Raw genomic sequence first — 23,924 nt, 5'->3', positions numbered from 1 at the left:
GGAGAAGAGAAGGCTGCGGGGAGACCTCATTGTGGACATCCAGTACTTGAAGGGAGCGTATAAACAGGAGGGGGGATGGCTGTTTGTGAGGGTGGGCTGTGATAGAACAAGGGGGAATGGTTTGAAACTGAGACAGGGGAGGTTTAGGTTGTATCTTAGGAGGAAGTTTTTCACCCAGAGGGTGGTGACGCACTGGAACAGGTTGCCCAAGGAGGCTGTGGATGCCCCAAACCTGGAAGCACTCCAGGCCAGGCTGGATGGGGCTGTGCAACCTGGGCTATAGGAGGTGTCCCTGCCTACAGCAGGGGGTTGGAACTGGGTGATCTTAAAGCTTCCTTCCCACCCAAACTGTTCTGTTGTTCTGTGATTTTATGATTCTATGAAAATCAGTGTCACCATCCCTTCAAGATGAACCATGACAAAACAGAAGACATTTTAGTGTGTCTGTGCAGCTGTGATGTCTTCTTTAAATAATTCTTGCCTTCCGGTCCTGGATCCAACAATGCTAATTTAAATCCTAGAATGTGAGGCTGATGAAAATATTCAGCTTTTAAAAGCCTTCTCTGTCTTTGTCGGGAGGGGGCACTTGTAAGTCTATGGCTCATATCTCAGAAAGTAATGCAGAGAAACATACTGGATGTAGGACTATAGCAGCATTTGATAATACTTCTTTCATCCCAGTTTCTTCACTGTCATACTCTGTGATCTATGAATAGTTGATGGGTCATCTGCTGTATAATTTTACTGTACACCAACAGTACCTTGCAACCACCCAAAAAAAGTTTTTTCATGCTTGCCAGGAACCAGTCAGAAGCCTGTGAGCTATTCCTTTTGTATTACTTCTCAGTTTAGTACACAAGTGCCATTGAAGTTTTCAGACACTGCCACTGGCTCCATGTTCATACATTTCGTTTAGCAAAGAGCCTCCTTGTAGTTCTCTTGCTTGCGCCGCATGTAGTGGTACAAAAGGTCACTGGAAACTTATCACCTAAAACTCAGCAGGAATGCTGAAAACAATTTAAGTTTTGGTTTACTGTAACATGAATCAGTGGGTGTAGAAATGTCAGCATTTTCAGAACTGCCAATGAATGTAGTGCAAATTTAGCATGTTTAAGGAGAAAACCAGAGCATCTACAGCCCAGCCCTATTGCTCTTTGGAGAACATCATGTCTTCCCTGATCACTTCTGTGCCTAGTTCAGTGTTTTCTAACTGTGGTCAGTTCCAGGTGTTTCAGGCACTGTGCTTTGTTTGTTTAAAATCAACTGGATGTCAGCCACCATCAAAGCATTCATGTACTTCAATACCTTGAGCTTGAACAAACTCAACTTACTACGAGGTTGATGATATAAAAGGAGAGGAAGGAACTATTTCAACAAGTGATCAGCACTAATTGCAGGGACGGAAACCTTACCTGATCCTGATTTGGACATGTGAAAGGCATGCTGCAGATTAGCTGCTCTGACAGAATAATTGAGTATTTGGAGGAGCCAGTGCTGTCTTCACTGTACTTTGGCTATATTTCTCTCCCTCCCTAATAGGCCAGATTTGGGGTGAAGTCCTAATGTGCTGGAGTAATAGCATGGAAAATGAGGCTTACTGTTTCATGTTATATTCCGTTTTTGTTTGCTGTTCGCTTTTCCTGCTCATCTTGCATGGCTGCCTATTGCTAAATGGGACTACAGGCTAAAATGTAGAAAGTTCAGTGAATCCAGCCCCTGAAGTTTACGTCTAAGCTAAAGTGGTGTGTGTTGGTTATCTCTAGGAGCAAGGATTACTTTTGTTCCAGGCACCTTAAAGTTCCCTCGAACTAGTCTTCTTTCACACATCTCCTGTGCAAGGTTTTAGTGTTAATGTGGATAAAGAACTATTCCTCATCAGAAATCTAGGTGAGGCTGTACTACTTTAGAATGGAAGAGGAAACTGTTGGTTACCGACTTGGAGCCAGAGAAAAGGCCCGGGTGTTTATTTAGTGAGTAAAGATAGCCCTCAAATGCATGTCCAGCTCAATTGGACACTGAAATGATTCTCAGGAAGCCACATGAATTCTCTCAAACCATGTTTTGTGCTTCTCTGTGTAAATTACCGCGATGGTCGTGGAGAACATGCCGATGAACACAAGTAAGCAGTGTTGAGCACCTTGCAGCAGTGAGAAGCAATTGCATACCAAGCTGTCCCCTGAGTATAGAAAAGGTGCTGAGAACTTGGAGAGTCCCTTTGACTGCCATAGAGCTCGGATGCTGGAGCATGTGGTATGATATGAGACAGAGGGAGCCACTCCACTGACTGACTGTTCTCGCTGTAAAAAGCTACTCCATGTACACAGTCTGAAATACCTGTTGCATTTTGTGCCTGATGTTCTTTCAGTACATGCCCCTGTGGAGGATTTAACTCCATCTCCTTAACTCCACCTCCCTAAAGTCACTGCCAGGCTGCTTTTATTTTCTCCCAAAGCTGCCTCTTCTCCAGCAAGGCAAGTGCTACAGCTCCTGTCCATCCAGTGACCCCTGGTAGGACTCACTCCAATGTTTTGATGGCTCTCCTGTACTGGTGGACCTGAAGTTGCATGTAGTATCCAGGCATGGGATAAATGATGAGCCTGGCTCAGCTGCATTTCCTGTAGACTTGGTGTTTGTACCAGTGTAGGTGGTATGAGTGGACTAAGAGCTTGAAGCATCTGAATATTGCTTCCTCTAAGGAAGTACAATGCTGCTGAAGGACGAATCACTCAGCCTCTCTCTCTCACTGTTGATATCTATCTTCTTTCCCCATATTGCCCTCATTGGTTTAGTTGTGTGCTTGTTAACCTGCACAAATATGTTAATTATTTAGTTTATTAACTTACTTGTCACTAATGATGGTTTGTGTCATGTTTTTTTGCAGGTTACATTTCACAGGTATTAAAAAATTACACTGATCATGCCTGTGATGGAGAATATGTTTCCCTGAGGTGCCCCCACAGAACTACCATCAGCATCCAGTCTTCTTTCTATGGCAGAATTGTACCAAGTCATCAGATGTGTCCTTCTCGCTCTCCCCGCTCCTTTGCAACCTTAATTAAGGAAGATGTTGCCTGTTCAGTTGGCACTTCCCTTCAGGTATTTCATGTTAAACTGGATCTGTTCATTTTGGAGTTCTTTCCTAGGCCAGACATTTCTTAATTTTCCTGTGGTTCTAGTCAGTATTCTAGTAGTATTTCAGGCATATGATTAAAATGGAGTATACTGTGAGACCAGATTATGTTTGGACTGTTTCAAGACCTTTTCATACTTCTCCCTCCCAGTAAATAGTTTTTCAACACACTTGGGAGTTTCTCTGCTGTTTCTGGTTTCTCTGGCTTCTTACTTCAGAAATGATCCTGTCTCAAGAGGCTTTTACTTCAGTCATGTGAAACCCAGAAAGAATCCTTCAGTTCTATTCCTGACTCATTTGGCTCTTAGGCCACTGGAAGTGATAATACATCACTTAAGCTTATCTCCCAGGTATCTGTAGTTAACCATCTCCGTCCATTTCTGCAGAGGGTGCTGACTATATGCACGTGTAACTTCAGCAAATCAGAGGATTATATGGATGTTGCCTTTGTTGTCAGACATCAGTAAGAACAACAGATTAGAAACACAGATTGGCTGGTTTGTGATGAGTGATCTGTTCCTTGGAGTCAAAGAAAACCCATTTATTTCTAAGTGCACGATTTGAGACTGAAAATCTCTGGGCAAGGACTTAACTTTTCTAAAGCATGCTGTGTGTTTATAGCTATGAATCAATAGTAACTTATACTAAAACTTAGAGCAGAAGTAGATTAATGTACCCACAGGGCTACTGAATAATTTCATTTATAATTTTCATAGAGGCCTGTGTTTCCCCCGTCACTTCTCATTCTTTCATCCAGGATTTTTTTCTGAGGAATTTACAGCTTAAAAAAAAAGTGGAAATGAGTGTTTTGGGTTCTAAATGTCAATGGTGAGTTCTCCAGATCTGCGCAGGGTTGGTGTTTGCTGTAACAGAACCTTGAGTTAACTGATCAGCAGCTGTCCTCATTATGGTTCCACTGCACTTAAATGACTGAGTTGTGGTATGGGAAGGCGTCCTTATCGGTGGGAGGTTTTTCAAGATATGGTAATAAAAGTTTCATAATACAACATATGAGGCGATTGACTGTTCAAGGTGGGAGGACACAGACTGAAGCCTTTAGCAGGTCTGCCTTCTGACTGCTTAGGAGAATGTGCCCGAGATGTGAAGGCAGCGACCCCAAACTGCATGTGTGGAGATGGCAGAAAAACAACAATCAAGTTGTGTTGAAAGCCAGATGTTATTTGCTTTCCAAACAGCCTCCTGCCTCCTGTTCCACTCTATTTAACAGGGGAGCCTAAAATTAGCAAAAGACACATGAGATGTATTGTGGGAAGAGAGATTTGTGCTACATTCAAGAAGATGATTTAAAGCTGAGGGTGTAGAAAGTGCCCTCTCCTCCTTCCATATTAGGGGCTAACTTTGTACTCTGCACTATTAGACAGTCTGGTCTGGAATTGTTTCTTCTGTACCTTCTCTGTAGAGTTCAGCTGTAATTATTCTTAGCTGTTAGGTAACAGAGCAGTGTGCTCATCCTAGCCAAGAGGGCAGAGTGGGGGCACAGAAGAGGAGCATTTGGAGCTCTGCCTTAGAGCTGGTAAATGTGATCCATGTGCTGCAGACTGGAGGAGCTTTGTGGTGGCTGGACAATCTCTTGCTTATAGGTCAGGAACAGCAGCTGCCAGAATTGAAGGCTGTCCTTCACCCAGAAAATTAAATCCTGGAATACTAAAGATCTTCTGGGCATGTTTGAGTCCCACCACTAAAAGTGTTTGGCAGCAGGTAACAGTGTTTATCCACACTGTGTAATTTAAGCAGAGTTTTGTGCCCACAAGGATGTCTATGTAGCCAGAGCAGGAGCATGCAGAGATACTGGCTTGAGTGCTGAAGTTGCAGAGCTGCATCGGCATGTTTCTGTTTGCCTTGGTGTCACTGTGGTGATTTCTGACTCCCATATACCTTGGTCTGTTTTGTACACTTGTGTGGATGGAATTGGTCTGAGCACGCAACCTTATCAGAGAGCTTGGAGATTTTCTTTTGTGGATCTGTGCATTGTGATTTTATAATGGAGTTTCCTTTTCTGCAGTCCTGTGTCTGTAGGCAGAGCTGGTCAGGCCCATTTGAATCTGATGATTTGTCTGACTCTTTTGTGTGTGAGAGGGTGGAGGAGTTGCCTTACATTACTGCACAGCTGGAGAACATACATAGAGAGATTTTGCTTCTTGGAGGTTTGCTAGGGACTGTCCTCACCTGCTCTGGCCTCTTATGTGCTGTGCTTCTCTCATCTGTCATGTTATCACAGACATTTGCACTTCCACGGGGACATCTCTCATCTCATGCCTTTGTAGAAATCTGGAAGCTAACAGATAAGCAGAGTAAGCTTATTCAAATGAATACAGTTGTTGGCACAGGGGGCAAAGCAGAAACAGGAGTGTTAGTGTTCTGATACTGCTGATAAGTGCCTACTGAGTGAATCTCTTCAGTAAGAAACCCTAACTCAAGTTGTGCCTGAAACATACCTGAAGGTGGAGATGTATTTCAGTAAATTTCAGCTGTTTGTCTGAGGAGGAGGTGCATGGGAGTAACTTGTTTATAAAGCTTTCCATGGCCCCCACCCTGGGTTTCAGCAGAATTGGTTGGTCTAAAATTATTGCTTATTACCAGAAAGCGAGGTTTCCCTTCAGAGCAGATTATCTGCAGGATTTTTGTTTTGGTAAATTGTCATAAAACCACAAGAACAGCTTATGTGGAAATTACTTGTCATGCCCGGTCTTGGGATGTTGCACAGTGTCACTGAAGGCCAGAGGGAAGGAGAGGGAGAAATGACAGAAAGGAAGGAAGGAATTTATACCAGATGACATGGTGGTCAGTGCAGCAGGGAGAGCTCAGGGCTCACCATATTGCACGTCAGATTTCCAGGATTTGAGGACAGTTTGAGCAGGGAAAGTTTCAGAGACATCAGTGAATTCAAGAGCAGTTTGGGCAGCTCTTCATCAAACTGCGCTATTTGTTTTGCAGGTGCTTGTGAGCTGTGAGTTGAGGGTGCACAGGAGGTTACTGCAGTGCCAAAGCTGCTCTTGTAAAACATTACAGAACCTGTACAGCTTCATTAATGAACTGTGCACTGCCTGAAATCAGTTCTGGCAAGCATCTCCCCAGCTAATGCTTTGCAAATTGGAGATCTGTTTGATGCAGAGATCACAGGTATCTCTAAATTACTCTATCTTTGAAATCTTTGCTTGGCTGAAGGAGAGGTGTGACAGGCGGAGGCTCCTGTCTCCCTTAAGATGCAGGATTGCCCCCTGGGTTGTAAACCTCCTAATGCTTTGTTTATTGTAAACTTAAACTTTCCAAGTCATGGGACTTCTGTCACTGCTTCCAAGACTCTGCTTGACAGTGTCATGGTTTGCTCTCAGGGGTTTTTCTCCACTCTGTTTCATGCTTTCCCTTTCTTTAATCCCATGACTTTTAGTTATGTATCCTTTTGTATTTCTTTAGCTTAGCCCTCCTCGCCCTTTGAAGTTGGCCCTCCACATGGATTAAGTTTCCCACTGTTAGGAAATGTAGGTAATGGTTAATTAGGTGGTAGCTGTGCATTTTTTACTGGCTCTGTCTATTTGCTGAACATAGCCCAGCTCTTTGCAGGTTACTGTCTCCTCGCTCTTTTAAGGCTCTTGCAGAGGAGCTCTGGAAAATCTTGGTGTTGGTTTTTAATCATGTTAGTACTGCTGCTGCCTGCACTACTCACCTTGCTGAAATTTACTTCCATAGCAGGGCTGATGTGCCCCCAATTTTCAGCTCTCTGATTTTCAGTCTGGTGTGTTATTGTATGTCCCCAGTTATGTGGGTGTAGTTTCTTTCTGCTGACTTCATGGTGAGTGTCAGAAAGTCCATGGGGGAGTAGTACAAGAGAGCCAGTGGAGCGCTAGAACATGCCATAGATCAGTGGTCAAATTCAGGGCCTTTGCACTCATCTTAATTTAACGAACAAATTGAATGCGGCGCTTTGGGCAAAACTGAGCGCTGTTCCAGAGCAGCAGACTGGGAAGGTTTCTTGGTAATACTGTAGGCAAGTGACCTGCATCTCAGCGCTACAGATTCCACTTCCTCCTCTACTTTTTCCTTCCCTGTTGCTGATCCTTCAAAAATCTTCTTGCTGCACTGGATTTCATTAGTTAACATGCAGTCTGCACGTAATTGGGAGAAGGCTCTCTAAATAGGATTGCAACTTTAACACACACTGTGTACTCAGTACTTCAAGGCGACACCAACAATCTGAGATGTCTGTGTGGGGAGAACTAATGCTGCCTTGTCAGTTCTATTTACTTCTCATTGCAAAGCTCATGGAAGAGTGCCAATATATGTGTTGGTTTAACTCAACCATAACAGCAGTTCTTGGGCTGAGTGTGACCTAAAAATGATTGAGTATATTTTAATTACTGGTATCTTCTTGTGTAAAATTCTCAGTACAAATCTGTGCCCATCTTCATCTGGCTGCACGCAGCTCTGATCAATCATACAGCCAACCCCTGAATTCTTATCCTCTGTAACATGCAGTTTGGAAATCATTTAGTGGGGTTCTTCTGTGCAATTTTATGCCTGACTGATGTGCCCTGAAGTCATCCTTATGTTCCTTTGATGGTAGAAAGAAGCTGTGTGTCAGAATCCTGGCTCTCATGGAGTTTCATCATTGGCTTTCATGGTCCAGAATTTCACCCTGAATGTTTAAAATCTATGAACTACTGCAAGGTACTAAGAGCTAAGATAAATCTAATTGCCTTGGGTTTTAAGCTCAGTTGTGGTCTATTTTAAGCACAAGGGGAAGTATTTCTTGAAGAGTGATTTGAAGAGATGGAATAAAAGTGAGTGGACTCTTGGGAGTAGCTGAGGACAGCCTTGTTTCAGAGCTCCCATTCAGTTCCGGATTTAAACGGTTGGTAGCTAATGACCACAAGCAATTACTATGCTAACAAGCTCAGCAAACTGAGCGTGAGAAATGCGTTTCATCTGTAGTATCAACTAGCAAGGCATGGTTTTGAGCTTGAGACTGCCCTCGCTTTAGGACCTGGGCCACTGCAGTGAGATTGATCCAGGGCATAAATCACAGGGGTTAAATTAGTGTTTGTTTTACTTGAATTCACATTTTTCAGTTATCTCCTCCAAATCTTGCAGCCTCTGAGCTCAGTCATGAACCTGAGAATGGAATGGGCTTAAGTAGCCACAGCTTCCCTCCTGAACACTGGTTGTCAGCCCTCAGGCTTGATTTATTGCTGAAATACTATTATGAAATGGCACAACACAATTAAAGTGTCCTCCCTCCTCCCTTGTGCCAGACAGGAATTTCTCCTCCACCTTCTTTTGTTGGAGTGACTTTTTTTTTAACATAATGTACTCCAATGACTTCATTTTGTGTTACTCAGGAGTCTACCAGCTGACACAAACAGCTGATTTTGTATACAGGTTAAGGGACCATTTTGTGTTTCTAAAACGATTTCTATGCAAACTCATTTTGCCAAGGGCTTTTTATTTTTCCTGATTTCCTGAAAAGAATAGAATGCCTGAGTTTTTCAGCCATGTGGCCCTGCCTGTGGTGGGGGTTGGAACTTTGTGATCCTTGAGGTCCCTTCCAACCTGGGCCATTCTGTGGTCTGGCATCCACTGAAGCTTCAGGCTCGGTGAGAATTGTGTGCACCAGGTTTTAAGTTGGTGTTAGATCTGGCATAACTTGTTTGCTTTATTTTCTTCTAATTTGTCTTGTGTTATTCCTGATGAATTCTACTGAGCCTTCATCAGCATTCTTTATCTTATGCTTTATGTGTATGTTTAATTACATCCAAGGCTTTACCCAATCAGTCTGTAGGAAATCAGAAATCTTAATGATTTTTTGTTAATTTTTTTCAGGAACATGGTGGGTGGTGCATTAGAATTATTTGAATGAGAAGGAAATGTTGATTTCTCCTCCCCATGGAGTAACTCTGCAGAATTATAGCAGTTATCAAATTATGTTGGAACTGTAGATTAACAATGAAGCCAGTTAGAATTAATGGAAGGCGTCTTCAGCCTCAAGAGCGTTCTTTGTTTTCTGCTGTCTCACAATGGCGTAGATGACTTTTGCCTCTGAATTTAACTTCTCCTTAGGGCTGTTACTCTCAATAATACTGAAAAGAAGATCTGAATGTTCCTCTTATGTGGGAAGTGTTAAGTAAGAGTTACCACAGATCCAAGCAGAACAAGACAAAGTTTTCTGACCTAAGTTATGATTCCGTGGTTTTGCAGTGGCAGTTTGTGGAGCCTGAGGTTGTGAAGTGATCACCTTTGCTCTTTGCTGTTCTGTGTCTCAGGACAGATGAACATGTGCTGCTTATTGGAGCAGATACTTACAAAGCAGCTTCTTGGTCTCAATTTCTGCTGAAATCCACTGTGCTTTTCCCACTGGTTTTAGTGGCACCTGTTATACAACACCAAGTCCCTTATATGCAGTGAAAATTCTACGTGTGTGCTATGGAAAGGTTTGCTGACCAAAATGCAGAGCCTGCTGCCTTCTGAGAGAGGAAACTCCTTTGTGGGAAAGAAAACTTTCACGGTGTTCTTTCTTTCTTTCCCTTAGCTCCATGTTTGTGGCACTGTGTAGGTGTAAACACAGTCATGGTTGAGCAGTAGCAGAAAATCTTTTCTGGTCTCCAGTGATTTGGAGGTTTCTTGCCATATATGAAGCACTCAAGAGCTGTTCCAGCTGTTCATTGCCTTGTGAGATCAAAAGATGTATCTGCATAGAGGTCTTACTTAAATTCCTTTGCAATTCTTCGGATTTTGCATTAAATTAAATTTCACATGCTTAGTTGGCTGCCAGCCCTGTGAGTCCAGAAAAAGGAATATGCTGTTTCTGTGCATTTTAATGTAATGGTCAAGCTAGGGCTGGCGATTGCAGGCCCTTCCATACTGTTCACCTTTCATCCTTTCCATCCTAAGCCCTATATTCTGAGATGAAATGCCTGCATTTTATTGCCTTTGTGAGTGGGAAGCAACAGCACATGTTCTCTGTTCTCCAGAAAAGACTTAAATCGTCGTGGCTTAGAGATGAAAACAAAGGTTGTGTTCAGGGCAGGCACAAATACCTGCATGTATGAGCTTGAAAGGTGGAAGCTTTAGGAAGCTGTGAGCAACTGCCAGTGAAGCGCTCCCAGATTGCACTCGAAATTGGAGCAGAAATTGCTGTAGTTTGGAGGATGATGTTCAGAGTTACAATGCTGAAGATAATAGATATTGTGTTCAGGGAGAACTCAAAAATGGAGAATCATGGAGGCAGAGACAAAATGGGTTTAGGTGGCGTGTTGTGGCCTTTAGGTTAATAGCATTGGGATAAGACTGTGGGGAAGTCCAGTATCAAAGTGGGTACAAGAAAATGAAATCGGGGAGAGCCCGGGGGAGCTTCTGGAAGATTTTCCAGCAGTTCCTTGCAAGAGGAAATTAATTGTTTTGGGACTGGAATTCACAGCTCTGACTGGCAGAAGCTGAGTGAGGCTGCGGGATTTACCTCTCTGTGGTCTCAAAATGCTCTGACAGGTTCCTGTGTGTCAGACAAACATTATGTTAATGTTAGTGCTTCAGGGGCTCTGAAGGAGTATATCTAAGCCATCCAGCTGAATTTAATGCATAATTACTGCTCCACTTAATAATATTCCCTCCCTCCACTTCTGCTCTAAAGGATCATACGGTTAAAAAAAATAAAATCATTAATCTTTCTTAATGAAGTTATTTTCTAGCAGGAGACAGAACGACTTGCCCCTGTGGATTCTGAGACAGTTTTTATGAGTGTTATGAATGGGCAAAAGTGGGAAGCGAGTGTTGGAGGAAACGCAGTGTGAAAAAATGGAGACAAGGCCCAAAATATCAGGGGTGGGAGGACCCTGTGACTCATGGACCCTTGCTGAGATTAGCTAAAAGGAAAGCAAAATTATGGGGAAGAGAGTGAGCTTCATTACAAACTGACAGCTTGCCTACATATCAGCATTCCCACCACAAGGACTAATACTGAAATACCAGCTATTGCCAGAACATTCATGTAACCAAGAAGAGTGAAAGGTTGTGAAAGTGAAGTGAAGAAAAGTGAAGGTTTCTGAAACCTGTGGCTGAAACTGTGAATCTCCAGAGAAAGAAAGCTAGAGCAGAGCGCTGTGGGCAGTGTTTGGGTCTCTGCTGACTGTCAGAGCTGATCCATCATCTCCTCCACACTGCTTGTCCTGGGACACGCTGCTGGTGCTGCCTAATGCTGTGGTTAAACTGTATGAGAGCCTCTGAAAATCTCTGCAAACAGCCTAATGCAAAGCATTCTCTTTGCATGCATGGAAGAAAAACATGTTGTGCTTATTAAAATAGTGCAAACTTCAGTTCTCTCCTTCACTGCGTAGCTCCTACAATGTCCATTGCTTTAAGCTGGTCACTACTTGGGGCTGGTTAAGGAGGCAGGAGCTGCCACGCTGTTCTTCAACTTGCCTGTATTTGATGGTTCTTTAGGGAGATACTGAAGCACTTTGTTTTTCTGTTCCATATTTGTTTCATCCCCTGCTGCAGAAGATGCTGGATGAGTGTCAGGACAGACGGAGCTGCCGGTTCCTTGTTCACAGCCGGCTGTTTGGTGTGGATCCGTGCCCTGAAACAGCCAAATACCTCCTCGTGTGGTACAAGTGCAGGCCAAGTGAGTATCTCTCTGTCAGATCTGCTTTTTCTGGTGAGACAAAAACAATGTTGTGCTTAACCCTCGCCAGCAAGAGCTTCTGGGACTTTTTGTTCCCTTCCACCTTTATTTCCCATGTAACATAATGCCTGGGTGCAGAGCGTTTCCCCTCTCCCCCTCATTTGCTGCACTGCTCTTGCTGCTGCTTCATCTCTTCCTCTCCCTTCCCAGCAGCCTGCGGTGAAGATTGTTTTTGCAGGTGCCAGTGGAAGCCTTTGCCAAGACTTAGCTCGTGCTGCCCTGCAGTGCTGTTGGCAGTGAGGGGGCTGCTGCAGCTCCTATCTGGTTCCAGACCCTGTCACTGCTGCCCAGACAAGCAGTGTAGATGCTTCATCCCTGGAGGTGCCCAATGCCATGGAATGGGCTCTGGACAGCCTGATCTGCTGAGGGGCAGCCAGCTCACAGCAGGAGTTGGACTGGGTGGACGTGGATGTCCCTTCCAACACAAACCATGCTGTGATTCTACAGTCTTCAGTCCCCATCCTGTCCCACTAAGCGAGTGGGACTCATTCCCTCTATTTCTACCCACAGCAGCATGGTGAGAGCCTGAGTGGGTGAACATTTTGGATTCAGGTGCCTAAACTGAGCAGTTAGGGCCGTAAGTCAGTGGCACGCTCACCACCCCATATCATAATCTAGCTTTTAATTGCTTCCAGATCAGGCTGGAAAATATTAACCTGTGCTTTGCATGATCTCATTAGCTGTGTTTAAATTAAATGGGGTCAGTGCATGGGTACTGGGAGAGCAGTCATGCCTGCTGCAGTGTTGTGAGGTCAGTGTGGTTTTAGACTGGGGCAGCTGACACCCTCTTGGCCAATTCCTGGCCCTGCCAGGGCAGTCAGCAAGGTGAGGACACTGGTCCCCTCTGGTGCTCTGGAAGCAGACACATCATCCTGGGCACAGATAGGGTCCAGCAGTGACCAAACTGTGTCACCTGATTTCATCCAGAGAAAAAGATGCTGACGCTCTGTAAGTTATTGGCCTGGATATGAGATTTCAGTCCTTTTTATTATTTTAGAGACATGGTTCTACCATCACACCAGCAAAAATTTTTGGGGAAAAAGAAGAGTTATTTACATTGGGCAGTAAAACATAACTGATTTCAGAAACAGTTTTTGAAACAATGGAAGAAATATTTAGAAACTAAGCTGCAGAGGAGAACACTTTTTGCCCCAGCATGCAGAAACCTGTGCTAAGAAAAGAGATCTGGCAGGACCTATGAGGAATTCAAATGAGAAGCTGGTAATGTAGCACCTGCATTTACTGTGGGGTTTTCTGAGAGACTGGAACATTCCCTGTTAGGTGAGAAGCACATCTCTGCAGAGCAGGAGTGATTAGCAGGGTGTTCTGACAAGTCCTCATAAACCTGGGGGTTCTGTATGAAAGCAGCCTTGAAATCTGGCTATTGAGGCCAGCACTGAACTTCTGAAAGTACTTCAGGATCCCATCTGTGCATAAATATTTATGGCTTGGCATTCTGTGCTAATTACAGCTATGCTGGAAAAGAAAGAGCGTGTGTATGTGCCGGGTAAGTGATTTTCCTGAAAAAGAGAGCAGGGGAAGTTGCTTAAAAACATTTCCCCCAGACGTTTTTTTTCAGGCAGCTCCCATTTTGCAGGGTAAAAGAGTAACCTGGCTGTAAGACTTGGCCACTGAGCAAACCTTAATCAAACCTGCTGGATTAATAACGAAGTTTAAAATCCATGAGGATTAGCTTTGCATAGAGATACCGGTGCACTTTCTACCTTTCCTTGGTGATTCAAAACTTCAAGTCTCAGAGAAAGAACCTAGTGCTGGAGTCTGGTAACCAAGCTTTTTCTCTCTGCTGTTTGGAGAATGTTAATGGGAAGACTAATGAAGATGGTCCCATAGAATGCAGAATGCAGGACCGTGATAAATTTTGCTCAATTCTTCTGATCTACAGATGAATCCAGTGGAAGGCCTTCGTGCTTAGTAAGAGATCAACAAAGCTGTGGCCCCATGAAATGTTGGTCTGCTCCAGAAAGTCTGAGCGTCCGCAGTTGCAAGTCACTGGTGGCAGCTCACTGCCTGACATGTGCTTTGATCCATAATGTTGTCAGGGTTGTAGAATGGCTTAGATTGGAAGGGGCCTCAAAGATCATCTACTTTAAACTCCCGAAGGTTGCAGAAGACAGATGCAACGTTTTGGGCTGTGTCTCTTTTCCAGAATTTGTCCTTTTGAACAGCAGTTATGAAGGCATGAAGTGGTGCTTTACTAAGAAGCCATGTAAGATCTCCAGGATACAATTCAGATGTTTGTCTCCTTTTTTTTTTAATTTATTTTTTCTTTTTTTTGCCTATTGAGGGAGCCTGATGTGATCCTCCTACTGCAGTAGATGCCTTGGTTAAGTGCTCGTCTAGGCAGAAGGAACGTGATGCTTTCTGTGTACAGATCTGAGAAGCACTTTGGGAAGCGGCCTACAGATTTGGACAGGATATTAAAAAATAAATAAATAAAGATACCAAAGCCCTTCTGCTTTTAGAACTGCACTCAAGCATCAACAGTTCCCTAAATAGGTGTAGTTATCTAAGAAGAGAAAGCAGTACTGAAGTTAGTGGTGCTTACTTACACCTTTGCTGAAGAACTGTAGAAGATATAGCCATCCCTTCCGGCCACTGTCACTGCATTTATGTCTCTTGGATGTTACGGTGCATTTGAAATCTAATGATTTCAGTGCTCACTGGTTATGGGGTTGATTCATAAGGCAAGGTGCTATTCTGGTTTCTTAGAAGGAGAATTTCAAGGAAATACAGACCAGTATATCATGCTGAAACTGAAAGCCCCAGATGTTCCAAACCATACGGCTCCAGGAAACAGGGTGTGCTGCACTAACTGCTTGGAGTCTGCTTCCACAGTGTTTATTTGACTAGAGGTAGTGAGAAATACAATGGCTTGTGTGGTTTAGGAAGTCCTGTGCTGGCCCCCAGTAATCTAATTGCTTCTGGGGTTTAGTGAACGCTCATCTGCCTCTGCAGTACTCAGATATATGGTTGGGACAGCTTTAGCAGATCATCCTGCTAACCTGCGGCCTCTCTAAAGATCCCCAAAGGATCCCTGCAGGATGAGGAATGTTATTCCCAACAGTGAGACCTGACACTATTCTCTGCAAGTGTTGATGTAGCCTCAAACAAACAGTGCCAAGGAGCTGCTGTGGGCACAGGAACTCCAATAAGGGCCCTGGCTCTGCAGAAGGCAGGACAACCAGTGCTGCCCTGAGCAACTCCCAGGCCCAAATCTGTTGTTCAGCACTGGCCAGGAATGGTTTCCAATAGAAGGTCTGGACATAGTCACCCTGTTTTAGAGGCTAAGAAAGCTTATAATAATGGCTATGAGTTCTTCCACGCTACATGACCTCAGCACCAGAGACCTGGCACATTTAACTTATCAGGGCTGAGGTGGCCAGAGATCCACGTCCAGAGAACGCTGGGGCCTCGTGTCAGGCTGAGCACGCTGAGAATTTCAGTCTCCAGGGTACCATTCAGAATCATTTAAAAATGACATCCAAATCCAATTATTTTTCAGGTAACATGTCGATTTGATTCAGACTCATTAAGTACAATTACTGGGCAGGCTACAGAAACACATAATTAGCGGGAACTGACATACTATTTAGTTGGTCTAGCGTGAATTCCCTGTTACTGAAATCCGGATTCACCAATGTTATTTAAACAATTTGGAGCTTGTTCATTCCCCCTCACTCCATAGACAGATCGTGTGTGATTGTGAGTTAGTAAATATTCGCTCTGTGTGCCAGACTTTCTGGAGGGGCAGCGTGATCTGATCATGGCAGGGAACAGTATTTCTGGGGCTGCTCAAGTCGTGCTGAAGCAATAACGTCACCTGTCTGCATCCCAGCAGTGCCACCACAGCAGAGCTCACCAGGGCTGGTTGCTGCTCTGGCTGTTGTAGGAGCAGCAGTTGATCTGCCTTCACGCAGTGTCTGTTTGCCTGTGCTGGCTTTTTGCTTCTTTGTTTTTGTTTTCTATTTTAAAAGCCCCTGGACAAAACATGGACATAAATGTTTGTCACTGCAAGGGGATTATTTAGGATGTTGCCATTCACTGCTAGTATTGTTAATAATAAAGAAGGCTTTGACCATGTTTATGTGGCTTTGCCAATATGTGCTCCATGTACTGCCTTTCCCTTCTCTCCTCATCCCCTATCTGCTGCCATTGCCTTTCTGTCCTGTATGCCCTGCCCCTTCTGAGAGGCCTGGGCTGTATCCTCCTGCAATGCTCTGGTGACATTTCTCTCTTTCCTCCCAGGCAGTTGCTATTTTAGCTTATGATTTCCAGGACAGTGGGAGAGAGAATTTCTGTCTGGTGGTGGCGTTTGTTGTGTTGTTGTTTCTTTTTTTTTTTCCCAAATAAAAATTATTTTTCTTTAATTTAAATGCTGTATGGAGCTCCTGGGTGTGATAATGGGGGGCAAATGGTTATGAGGCTTCCCCATAATCTTTGTAATTTAGCGAAGTGTAAATCCAAACTGTGCCGCTCTCTCTTCTATTCACAATTACAAACCTAAAACCTCATGAAGTTTCAGGAAGGTTTGTGACCTGCACTCCAGTTGCAGCTTAAATCCCTCTGTGACAATGCATGAATCTATTTGTGAAAGCCTTTCTCTAGGTTTTGAGAAATGTGTCTGGAAAGCACATTTTGCATTTGTTGGCAAAGGGTAAAGTGCCAGAAGTTTTTATGGGGGCAGGAGAAGAAAAAGGGGTGGAGGAGGTCATTTTGTTCCAGTTTGGGGCTTGCCCTGCTTTGATTTATGACTGAAAATTGACCTGGATGAGTGTTTTGAAAAGAGCAGGCAGTTATTCTCCCCACCATAGATTTAATTCTATGTACAAAGCAAAGTGAACTTGTGTGAACCATCAATTACTGTTTGTCAGACATGGGAATGCTCATTCTGATGTTCTTGCCAAAGTCAGATCTATTTCTCTTAACAGCACTAATGAATTCTAATTATAAAGCAAATGAAATTGGAAATCAATTAGGAGTTCTAACTAGATATCCTGATCAAAATGTTGTCTTTGAGTTTGGTCTCTATCACATAGTAATAATTTCTATCAGGTGGTGGTGCAGCTGCTGTCCCAGACGTGGCTGCCTTTCAGTGAGGATGCGTGTTATTTTGGCAATGGTAATTCCAAACGTTTATGAACAGCGTAATACCGTGACTTGTGCCAGAGCCTCTGCAACTATCAAGGAGTTATAGAGTCATCCTCTGTGTCGGTGACTCCCAGTTGCTGGTGAATTTGAAGGTTCACGTATGGGTACCTTACATGTGTTGGAGAATTGTTGGTTCTGTTTATCATTTTTCAAATGGATTAACTGAGAAGTTTGGGTGGGACGTTATGGACGGAAGACATGGGCCGCAAATGCATCTTGATTGCCTTATAGTTTCTCTGCGAACCCTTTCTACAATATTGACTCTAGTATGAGGGGCCACTGGTTTTCTGGACTAAGGGTTACATCTTTTCTGTTGCATTCAGTGAATGCTGTGTGAGAAGCTGGGTTTTGTTATTTGCTTTAACTCTCTAGTTAGAATTCACAGATGCTGTGAGCAAGAATGGAGGGCCATGTAAAGGGAGTTCTGTAGAAATTTCAGATGGGTGCAAGGAGGGATCTGAATATATTCCTGGTGCCTTTAGCACTGGTGATTAATGTTAGTGCTGGGATAGGCTGGTAATTCAGTAGTTATCAGTCCTTTCAGAAAAGCATTCATCTACTTCATAAGACAGCTTTATTGGTGGCAGGAAAAGGTCACTGCATTGTTTGCTGCATTGCTTTTTTGGTGGGCCAGCCTTTCCAAAGCAGTGCAGTGAAGTGTGGGCTGTTGAAGTGGCACATTCTCCTGGGGCAGCCGCTGAGGCAGAAGAAATCCGTCTTTTACCTCCTGCATTCATCAACTTGTTCTTGCTTATCTGTGTTAGTTCAAAACTGTTAATGTGGTTCAGGAAATTTATAAGAGCAATAAAACTTCAGGCAGCAAGTGCTGTAGCCATGAAAAGGTGTAAATAACGGAATGTTATAAATAACAGAGCATAGGTCCATCAGTCTGCGATCCGGGTCAGAGTAATGTTAATGAGAAGGATCAATATTGCTTTAAGTCGTTGATGCACAGACATTTTCAGGTGCTGCCAAATAGCCCATCTCTGATGTGGCTGGAAACATTCCCTTTGCTGGATTTGGGTGCTGTTGACCAGATTGGGATGAAAGACACACTCTCATGTCTCCCTCCTTTCATTCTGCCTGGATTGTATAAATCATAGGCCATGACTTTTGTAGGTAGCCTTGTCCATTGGCATTCAATTTTCTGTGCCAACTGTGATGGGGAAAAAAAGAAAGAAAACATTTTCAAGATGTGAATCTTCATTGAAGGACAGGAAAGGGATACTCTGCCATCATTCTTTGCTGAGACAGGTGACTAAATATCATTGCTAGCAGCAAGCAGGAGCCTTTTCTCATTGGCACATCCCACTTTGTAAGACCCAGAACACCCGTGGCAGCCAGAGGCACCTTCCTGTGCTGAGGATGGAAGCTGTACTGTGGATGGTGCTTCAGGTATGTTGCAAAAGATAATGTGATCTGAAACTCTCTTATAAAGGTAAAGTGGGTGTCCTTGAGGTGATTAGGTAGAATAATCACAGGCCCACACTTTGTAGAGTGAAACTCTGACATCCAACTCTTGGCATGGTCTTATTGTGTTAGAGGTTGGCATGAACTCTTTTCAGTGTGCCTTTTCTCTGTGGTCCATGCTCCCTAACTGCCTCACCTTCAGCACTAGAGTAAGGCCTTCAGTTTTGGACTCTCTCATTTTGTTTGATTTATTCACTTCAATTCTAATTGTATTATGTTGTGTTATTTCACGTTCTGCTATCACATATTTAGTAAACTATTTTCTTCCTTAGCGCACTGGCACTGCTTTGTTTTTAGGCCTATCTCCCTGCCTTTTCCCCTTTGTCCCGTCCCCCCCTCCAGGGTGTGGATCCATGGATTCCTCTGCCCGATTAGTCATGGGTCTTGGCCAAACTGGCACAACACCTCTGAAAAAACACTGATCAAATCCCCTCTCAGTCTTTTCCCCAGGCTGAACAGCCCCATGTTGCTCAGCCTGTCCTCATACAGGAGATGGTCCAGGCCCTTCATCATCTTTGTGGCCCTCTGCTGGACTCCTTATAGGAAATCCCTGTCTCTGTTGAACTGGGGAGCCCAGAACTGGATACAATGGTCTAAATGTGGCCTCACCAGGGCAGTGTAGAGGGGAGGTTCACCTCCCTTAACCTGCTGGCCATGCTCTTCTTAATGCACCACAGGCTCATCAGCCTTGTGTTACATTCACACAGGTTAGTTGGTGGGACCATGCAACAACTACAACCAGCTTTGGCAATATTCTCTCTTCTGTAACAAATAAATAAAGCAGGAAGGGCCTTGACTATCTTTGTCACTGCTGACAACGAGCCAGCAGGTTCTCAAGACATTGGAAGGAAGTCTAATGAACAGTGAGGCTGAGGGTTAGGTAAGAAGATAACTTCAGTCATACCCGCTTCAGAAAATTAGCCTGAAGTCATTCATGGAAGAAGTGGGATGAAAAATTTGTTCTTTGCTCCCACGTGTTTTCCTGAACTCTCATCTCAGAGTGTAGTGTGTATGTTTTGATTCTGCTCTCTTCTTCCTCCTTAGATAATTGTACTATTCTGTCCCGCAGGAAAGTGCAACTCTGTGTGTTTGAAGTCTACTTTGGAAATGGAACAGAGTAGTTAATTGGCAACACTGCCAGACTTTATGGAGCAGAATGTAAAATGACAACTGCTTCTGACTAATGAAAGCAACAGTGGGGAAAGGCTCCTCTTAAACACTGCAAATTGAATGGGTACATCAGGCCTGTAATTTTAAAGAAATCTGACAAGGTCGTTAACAGAGAAAAATCTTGTTGAAACTGTTTCAGACCTTCAGAATTTAGCAGTCTTGAAATTTCAGGGTACCTTCAAGTTACCAAACTGCTTATATATAACCAAACTGCCTACTTGGTATAACTCTGGGCTGTCATGCAAGTTGCTTGTTCCAGAGTTTCAGTTTCTCTTTTGTAGAAGCGCTGTGCTCCATGCCATGGAAGATAGCAGACATCAGTTTGTATAAGTTAAATTAGAGCATCTTCAAAAAAAGCTTATCTAAGGGAGGTTTGAATTTAAGTGATGTTAAAAGGTATTTCTTTGAGAATGTACGAATTTGTGACGTTTGTTTATGCTCCAAATTAAAGGGGTCAAATAACAAAGATCATGGATGTTGAAATGAGTGAATGAACACATAGTCCACAGCTTGTGAGGAAACACTGTATTGAGGATTCTGGAGATCTTAGCTGTCTTGGAAAGGTCTCTACCTACTTACGCCTAAGGGAAGACTGACTTGATTGATTTGATTTATACAAATCCAGAGATGAATGTGTAGCAGATTCACACCGGTAATGGTGAAGCCCTGGAACTCAGGATATGAAGTACATCATTCATAATTGGAAGTGATCGAATTCTCTTTCTCGCAGAAGGTATACCCTGGATTCTGGGAATATGGCAGAAACAATGATAAGTAAAAGCAGAAATCAGTGTCATGTGCTAAGAGGAAGGATACTGGGTGGTTATATTAAGTTGAGCAATTCATGGGCTGATGTGTTGCACAAGCACTCTAGTTCAAAAGTGCTACTTGGTTATCTGTACTGGTGTTTAATAGGTTTCCTGTGTTGGAGACTTATTTGTTTAATTCCTCCAGAAGAGGCAGATACCAGCGATACTCATCTCTCCTGTGGTCAACAAGGTTGCTGGCATCGGTTGTCCAAGCAGATTGAAAAGTCTCAGTCCTCAGAGACATTAAAATCTCCACTGGACATGGCACTGAGCAACTTGCTCTAGCTTACAGTAGTTTAAACGCAGGGCTTGCCCTAGACAGTCCCCAGAAGGGCATTCCGACCTCAGTGACTGTGTGAATTATGGTATGGAGTGTATATATAAAATATACACACACATATACGTATATATGTGTATACACATATGTATATATATATATATATATTCTTCTGCCTGAATCATAATAATTTGGTGATCTCTTCGTCTCTGTAAAAGCTGAATTTTAACTTATGGCTAAACTATTCTGCATTCCATTTGTACTGTCCCATTTCCACTGCTGTAGCAGATATTCTGAGTCGCAGCTTGAAGCAGTGATGGAGCAGCTGGTGGGAAAGCAGGGCCAGCCCAGGGGAGCTCAGGTGTACGTAATGCAATGCACTGAGTGACCAGAAGGACTGGAGCCGGGATTCGCTCCTTCCCAGCCCTGGTTTAAGAGCTGGCAGTGGAGGCAAGGGGATCTCTCCAGGGATCCCTGCCTGCCTGAGGCCTATCAGATCTATCAGTATCTGCTCGGTGCAGGAAGAGTGATGCAGTGCATTGGACGTGTGCTGTTAATGCTGTTCTTGTGGAGGCAGTGGCTCTGTGAGGAGTCGTTATGCCCTTTTCATAGACCAATGCTATCTACTGCCATCATGAATAAAATAGATCACACAAATTACCATCTGTGGTGATTTCACGCCGTTGGGCAGCTCAGCTTCGCCGTGCTGTTCTCTCACTCCTCCTCAATGGAACAGGAGGAGAAAATACCATGAAAAACACATGTAGGTTGAGGTAAGGACAAGCAAATTTGATACCAATTGCTGTCACGGGTGCAACAGATTTAGTGTAAGGGAGACGAATGTAACTTATTGTCTACTGATAGCCAACTAAAAACCTTATTTTGCCTGATACCTCCCATGTAGCACAGGGCTGGGGCCTGCAGTCAGCCCATAACATTTAGTCTCTGCCGCTCCTCCATGGTCACCTTGCCTCTGAGTTTGAAGTCCTTCAGGACTTTGTGAGGAAGGCAGATTCCTCTTTCCGTGTCTTTCCAGCTCTTTGATCTGGGAAGTAGGTCATCTTTTATGCACTGATTATGTGAACCGTGCTTATTTTAATTAGTGAAATTTCAATTTTTTCCCCACTGCTTGTTCTATTTAAAAACAGTTTTAGACAAAGCAGACTTCTGGCATGAAGGCGTTCCATCATTTGATGGAGGTGAAATCTTTGTAAGAGCTCTTATCTCCCACAATCTTTTAGAGGCTTTGTCAGCTGAGGTACATTTTTGAGTTTCTCAGTTATGGTCATTCAGAAAATACTCACGGACCATAGGTGAAAATGTCCTTAAGACGCTGCCTTGATTTACTACAGGTTAAATATTTTGGTGTTCTCATATGTGTTCTATTATCACAGTGGTTCTTGTTTACTTTGTTATTTGAGAGAGCCATTTTTTTTCCATTAGAAACATTTATGATTATTTTCCCTCAATTGTTCTAGCTATGTTATCATGTCATATATTGACCTCTAAAATGTGCCTAGAAAAGCCTGCAGCTGTTCCCTCCTTGGTTTCTCTCTGTTGAGCTGTATTTAAGCCAGTGTATCTGAAAACAGGCAGTAATAGAAGGGATATTACCCTCAGCAAATATCTTAATCATGGTAAATCTCTCTTGCCCTACAAATGACTGCATGGGGGATTAGAGTGGAGTAAGCCATTTGCTGAATATCACAGCCACCTTTCCTAGGCCATTTAAGTGTGTTTAATTTTTCAGGGTGAAACATGAAACCCACTAATACGAATGTTTGTATTTGGACTGAATTATACTCAGACTGTAGCAGTAGAGCAGGGTTAGGGCCAGATTGTGACTGATGTGGAGGAGGCCAGCTCTGCTTGGGAGAACAAGAGAGAAAAATACAGATTCCCTTCTAGTCCCAGACCTCTTATGTCACTTACGCTGCTTCAGTTCTTTTCAATATTTATACAACACCATTAACCAGTAAACATATGGATGATGCTTCACTGTGTATTTTTTTCTTTTTACATCGATCACAGCCCTTAAAGTTGTCCATTGCCTGGCAGCCATCAGTGTCTGGATGAAAGACAGCTGGCTTTAGTTCATCTTGGCTAAGATGGAGGTGGCAGAGCTATGAAACAGAAAATACTTTCAGAGGTTTGTGTCATCTGTAACATCGCTTTCTATCTGTTTATCTCTACTTCTGTCAGGTTGCCCAGGAACACAGAGAGAACCTGTTCTCCACTGATCAAACTCATGGGAAGTTTTGAGGAGTTTGAAGCCAAAGCCCTGCCTTGGCCAGAATGAAGTATTCATGACCTTGGTAGGCAGCAGCTCCAATAAGCCTTTCTTATGGCAAAATTCAGTGGCTGTGAGGAGGTGACATCTGTTGCAGATGGCATAACCCTCTTACTCCACAGTGCAGCACGTCAGCAGCACGTCACCTTGCACTAGAGTGCATGGTCAGCTTCACTGCCCTGGCTCAGTACTTTGAGCCGCTCATCAGGCAGTTTCCCCCACCAGCTCTGAATGTGATTTTTCAGAGCAGCTCTAAGAGTAAGAGCTGAAAATGTGCTTTGCTGTTGATTTTTCTCAGCTCCTGGACTGACTCTCAACAGAAGTGTGAATGGCATCTGGAGAAGGTACAGTACTCACTGTGTATAATCCCAGTGAAGTTTCCAAATCACAAGCTCTAACTTTGAACGATCAACAGAACTTAGGGTTCTGAGGACCTTAAATGGGTCCACAGGACGTGTAGTTGAGCAGTCAGTTCTACTTGTTAATTGGGAGTGGTAGCTAGATATAGATCAGAAGAGGATATTGAGTTTCTGCCTTTTAAGAAACAAGAGCTCCAAGCGGACCCTAGTGCTTGCTCTTTGGGGATATTGGGAGTTTGCTTTTTCTAAAGTCAATCAACTGTTTCCCATTTCAGCCAGTCACAAGTATTTTCCCTTTCTGTGGTACTGCTGCAACTATATTATAGCTTGTGCTATTGCACAGTTTAATGCCCTAGTGCTCTTAGCTTGAAAACACTGGTTTTTGTAAGTTTAAGTTTGAAGTTTTTCAGTTTCTGTTCTACACTGTTAGGTGTTACGCTGTGTAACTGAGTCTAAAGCTCTGATCCCATTGATCCCATTGCCATCCCACAAGAAACAAGTCTTTTTTTTTTTTTTTTTTTAAAAAAAAAAAAAAAAGAACAAAACAACACCAAAACA

The 23,924-nt window shown here is 43.4% G+C and overlaps 1 protein-coding gene across 2 annotated transcripts in view; it reads left to right on the top strand.

The window, feature by feature from the left end:
• The window catches only part of EVA1A (eva-1 homolog A, regulator of programmed cell death), a 145,200-nt gene that overhangs the window by 29,527 nt on the left and 91,749 nt on the right, over positions 1-23,924 (top strand). Inside the window, exons 2-3 of one of the 2 annotated variants that reach the window (XM_015859944.2) lie at positions 2,882-3,096; positions 11,639-11,762. In XM_015859944.2, coding sequence (XP_015715430.1) covers positions 2,882-3,096; positions 11,639-11,762 — 339 coding nt within the window. Of the gene's footprint in view, positions 1-2,881; positions 3,097-11,638; positions 11,763-23,924 lie in introns of those variants that run through there. The other variant, XM_015859942.2, reaches the window with a different exon arrangement.

Source organism: Coturnix japonica, chromosome 3, assembly GCF_001577835.2.
Source record: "Coturnix japonica isolate 7356 chromosome 3, Coturnix japonica 2.1, whole genome shotgun sequence".
Lineage (NCBI taxonomy): Eukaryota > Metazoa > Chordata > Aves > Galliformes > Phasianidae > Coturnix > Coturnix japonica.
This window is presented reverse-complemented; position numbering and strand designations above follow the sequence as displayed.